Source organism: Morone saxatilis, unplaced genomic scaffold, assembly GCF_004916995.1.
Source record: "Morone saxatilis isolate NCDOM2014 unplaced genomic scaffold, NCSU_SB_2.0 Contig12, whole genome shotgun sequence".
Classification (NCBI taxonomy): domain Eukaryota; kingdom Metazoa; phylum Chordata; class Actinopteri; family Moronidae; genus Morone; species Morone saxatilis.
Genome location: NW_023339674.1, coordinates 11,618,307 through 11,623,399, shown reverse-complemented (window position 1 = coordinate 11,623,399; position 5,093 = coordinate 11,618,307). Strand labels below are relative to the sequence as shown.

Below are 5,093 nucleotides of genomic sequence, written 5' to 3'. Positions count from 1 at the left end.
CTCTTCAAGATATGAAGGGGCCTGACCATGAAGAGCTTTATAGGTGAGGAGGAGGATTTTAAATTCTATTCTATTCTATTCTGAATTTTATCGAGATGTGGTTCTTTTAGGAGCAGAGCCGGTCCGCCCTGTACGCACACTATGCACACTGCTTAGTCTCTTGGTCTGTCTCACTAACAGCTGGCAGTGTAGCTCTCGGCCTGTCTGTGTCTTCCAGGTCTGTTCTGTGACTTTGTTCCTGACAACATTAAGAGTGAAATAAAACGATATATTACGTCCGATAAATGTCAACAGGCTGAAGTATTTATGATCGGAAAAGATAACCACGTTGTAAGTGATGCGTTCATATGCGCAAATTGTTGTGGGGGTCGCTGGGATGTCAGGTGTAACTGTATGGCAATGGTAAATAGTTGCACATACATGTTTTACAGGTTATGTAAGAGGGCCCTCTAGCAGGACAGGTTAGGTCAGGGCCAGCTCTGTTTAGGAGAGAGAGGTATGAAGGATCCATGTCCAGACTTTTCTAATTGGAATAATAAATTACTTCAGATATCTTTGGACGTTTAAAAAAGTTAACCTCACAAGAGTTCAGAAACGTGGGTTATGTTACATATGTTAGAATTCAAACATACTGCCAAAATAGCAGTCAGACTTTTATGTTGAAATTTACCAACGGAAGTTACTTATGATTTTAAATCTTCCTTGACAATAGTCTTAGCGTGAGCTGTATTAATACATACATTTGCGAATAAAAAACACATTTATTTTAATGTAGTGTGTATTTGCTCGCATTCAGAGTCGTTAAATCGCGTCTCGTTTGCATCCACTAATCTTTAACATCGAAATCAGACACCGGAAGCTATATTTTTCCTGACTTACGCTCACTTGATATTAGTTCTAGACATAAAAATGTTATAAGCTGTGAAAAGAGCTGATCAATTATATGACGAATTCAACTTAAAAACAACGCATATTAATCGGTCCTTGCATTACTGCCAAAACCTACATCCTTCAACTGTATCGGTGTTAGTTGTATTTTGAAAAATCGCACCGGACATGGACATTTGTACGGTCCCATAAGTCTGCAGTTCAGTGTGATGTCAGCAGCGGACCCCACCACGTAACGTAACGTGTCACCCATTATTCCCCTGGTGTTTTTAGACAGCCTGAGGTAGGTCTGCTGGCATGTGAACAAAATGTGTCCGTCCCTTAGGACTGTTATCCATGTATCTACAGCCAGTGTACCGTTATCTCATTGAATCATTGAATACAAGAGCGGCTCATACCAAACTGTTGGCGTGGATCAACTCAAAATGCAGGGACACTTGCTGTTTATACGGACTCAGTGTGTTACAGTTAATATGTGTGAACACTCACACTGTCACTGGATGTATGAAAGACACCGTCCTCAGCGGTGTGTGTGTGTAATCTAGTGTCTGTGCAGTTTTATGGCGACCTTTTGTTTAATCTCGCGTCTGCTAATGGAAGAGTAGTGCTTTGATTTGACTCCCAGCATGTAGACTTTGCAAGAGGACACTGCAAATAATACAGAAATAATCATCAGTGCATGTGGAAAACCTCTCAACTCAAACTTTATAGGATGTTTGGTTGCACCCAAGTTTATTTTTTCGTTTATTTTTTAATGTTTAGTAGGCCTGTATAAGATATAAGGAAACACGAATGCTCAGTGCAGACTTTCAGGGTCCAAGATGTCATCTTTATTTTGTCAAAACAACATCAAAGCAAGCAAATAAGGCTACAAAGAAAATTATTTATTATTTTTTCTTGTTCATGATTCAGTTTTTAATGATACCAGACAAAGAAAAACAACCAAAAAGACAAACACGCTGCAAATTTACCAGCCACTTCAGTGATATTAGGAAGGTATACAAGTGACCTTTAAATGACCTTGGTAGGAACAAACCAAAATAAGAAAATCAGAATCACATGATAACAAACAAACAATCAATAATAGTTATAAAATTAAAAATAGCTCCTGAAATACAACACAAATGATTAGAAATTTACCAAAAGCAAACTTTACTTTCATAGATGTCTGCAAGATAAATCTTTTTAATCTGGTTTGCATGTTGTTTTCATGCAGCAATAATGTCAGTGAAGCATGCCAAGCCTAACTTCAGCCAGTCTCAGGTGGCTGAGATTGTGAAGAGGCTGTTCAGACTGACGGCATCTGAAATTCGCTCGCTGCCGAGTTACGATGACCAGAACTTCTACGTGGCAGCCATGGAGGGTGGCGAGTACGTCCTGAAGATAATGAACTCAGAGGACAGTAAGAACCCCATGCTAATCGAGGTGCAGACGTATGCCATGTCCTTCCTGCACCAGAATGGACTTCCTGCACAAACAGCTCTGCCCAACACCTCAGGGAAGCTCTTGAGCCTGGAAGAAATGGGTATGAGACCAGTCTTGCAGTCCAGACCTGGGGAATAATGCCATCTTATGCCTCTAAGTTTGCTGAAAAGATAGATGTAGATGTCATATGCCATTTTCAGAAAATTGCATCCACATTTGGAGCATGTTTGAAGTCAGAGTTAGTTAACAGTTATATATAAATTCAATTAATGTCTTAATGGACATCTAAATGCTTTATAGCATTTTCTTTGTCACCATTCATCTATTAATTACTTAAAATAACATTAACAGCTTTTACTCTCCAGTATAAATGAGGACACGATTTGTCTCTTACTGTGGCATTAGAATTAGTAATGAAATTGTGAATCATCACTTTCATAATGTTCATTATTCAAGTTCATAGTGTTTTAGAAACACGAGTGCTGCTGTTTGGATTTAATTGAATGCATCCCCTCCCTATTCCTATACAGTAGTGATATTCACCGACCCTTTAGAGGTAAATTCATGTATGTGGCTGTTCCTGTAGCACCTGCCACGCAAGAATTTATTCACAGAGGTTTCTGGGAGCTTCAATTTACCAGATGTAGCTTTTTGACATTTAACAGTGACAAATGCATTAGATTCTGCATATTATACATTATGTATGTGTGTGAGTGTGTGTGAACACGCTCAGTAGTTGAAATTGGCCCTGGGCTAGACGCTGTTTCAGTAAGCTAAGAAAGATAAGTGATGAGCTACGCTGTTGAAACTTGTCCAGTGGAGGAGGTAGACTAACATATTCCGCCTCAAGACAAAAATAAAAAAAAATCACATCTGTAGTCTTAATCTTAAGCAATACAGCAGACCACGGCAGGTTCATATCCACCGTAATATTAATACTCAAGCTGTTTAGTAATGATAAGTGGGCCCTTGAGCAAGGCCACAACATACGGGTCATGCTTTATGAGGGCTAAGATCGAGGTAAATGGCTGTAATACTAATCCTGTCTTTACCTTGGACAGATTGTGGGTATGGCTGTCAGACTTATCTGGTGCGGCTGTTGACTTATTTGCCTGGAACCACTATTTCCAAGGCTCCTTTAACACCAGAGTTACTGTATGAAACCGGCAAGACAGCCGCCAGAATGGACACAATCCTACAAAAGGTATAATAGTAACACACCTGTGAAACTTTTAGATCCTATTTCTTTGTTTTGTAATACCTCCAGATCTGTTTTAATCATGCTACTTCGATGTCACCCATGTTTGCATTTTTTTTAGAATATAATTCAGATAATGTATATTATAAAGGACCTTTCATTTATTCTTAGCAGACTTTTTTCTTAAGTTAACAGCTGATAAAAACGGTTTACTTCTTCTTGGTTTTTAGTTATATTGTACTTTTTTTTCTGCTTTCTGCTTCTCTGTATTATTGTTTTTTTCCCCAGTTGGAGCACCCTCATCTTAGCATGCTGGAGAGAGAGAAGTTCATATGGAGTCTGTCATATGTTCACCTCCTGGAAACATACATACATGTATTAGATGGAGATCCTCTTCAGGACGTTGTGAAGTCTGTTATTCATCAGTACAAGACCTGTGTGGTCCCCAAACGCTCCAGTTTCCGCAAGTGTGAGTATGATATTTACTCATTAGATCATCTTCTAGATCATCTTTTTTTAACACTGCCCTGTATTACATTCATATTAATTTAAATACTTGGACAAGAACACAGCGGTGGCTGCTCATTGGCACGTTGGACACTATCAACGGAGACTTGATATGTCATTGAATACACAAGTAGTCATGTATTTTAGTTCCCATAAACAACAAAAAAAACGTTCTTTCTTTTCTAAGGCATTAACCACGGTGACTTCAATGACCTGAACGTGCTGGTGCAACCTGATGACAGTGACAGCTACAGGATTTCTGGCATCCTTGACTTTGGGGACATGAACAGTGGCTATTACATCCATGAGCTAGCCATCACCATCATGTACATGATGACGGAGCACCCTAAACCCGTAGAGGTGGGTGGACCCGTCCTCGCAGGCTGGGAGAGTGTCCTTCCCCTCAACGAGACAGAGAAAGATTGTCTCTATGTGCTGGTGCTGTCCCGATTCTGCCAGTCGTTTGTTTTAGCTCGTCATGCTGTTTCCCTGCATCCAGAAAATGCAGAGTATCTGATGATCTCAACCAGGAAGGGTGTAAACATCCTTCATCATCTCTGGAAGCTTGGAAAGGAGCAAGTGGAGAATATGTGGTTTCAGAGTGCTGCTCAGTTTAGTGACAGAAAATAAGAAATGTATGAAAAAAAGCCATTCACAAATTTGATCAGGGTGATTCCGCTTAGCCTTTTGTCCAGATCAAGTATAATTTTAATTTCATTACTTTAAATAATGCACATTTTACTCTTGAGATTTAGAAATATTAAAGTACAAATGCTGCAGTGTGTCTAAATTAGAGTGAGGGTAGAGTAGCAAGAAACTGTATGCAAGAAGAGGTCATGATACTCAATAACAATGGATCTTCCACTGTAAAAGCAAAAAAGTAATTCAAATAACTTACAGAGAGTAAGACATATTTTTTGGCAAATGCTGTACAGTCAGTAGTTTCTGGTAACCTTAACTGACCAATCATTATATTTAAGAATTTGAATCATCAAGTGCCTAAAGTCATCAGGGTTTATACACTTCAGTGTACCTTGGTAATTGTCTATATTTATAAGATAAGATAATTCCTTTA

The 5,093-nt window shown here is 39.0% G+C and overlaps 1 protein-coding gene across 1 annotated transcript; it reads left to right on the top strand.

Moving 5' to 3' along the window:
• The first annotated feature begins 1,071 nt into the window (after nucleotides 1-1,071).
• On the top strand, nucleotides 1,072-5,087 carry hykk.2 (hydroxylysine kinase, tandem duplicate 2). The gene is made up of 5 exons (XM_035654103.1): nucleotides 1,072-1,171; nucleotides 2,105-2,413; nucleotides 3,375-3,517; nucleotides 3,800-3,980; nucleotides 4,206-5,087. The coding sequence occupies exons 2-5, from the start codon at nucleotides 2,110-2,112 to the stop codon at nucleotides 4,646-4,648; spliced, it is 1,071 nt and encodes a 356-aa protein (XP_035509996.1). The 5' UTR covers nucleotides 1,072-1,171; nucleotides 2,105-2,109; the 3' UTR covers nucleotides 4,649-5,087.
• Nucleotides 5,088-5,093: the final 6 nt, after the last annotated feature.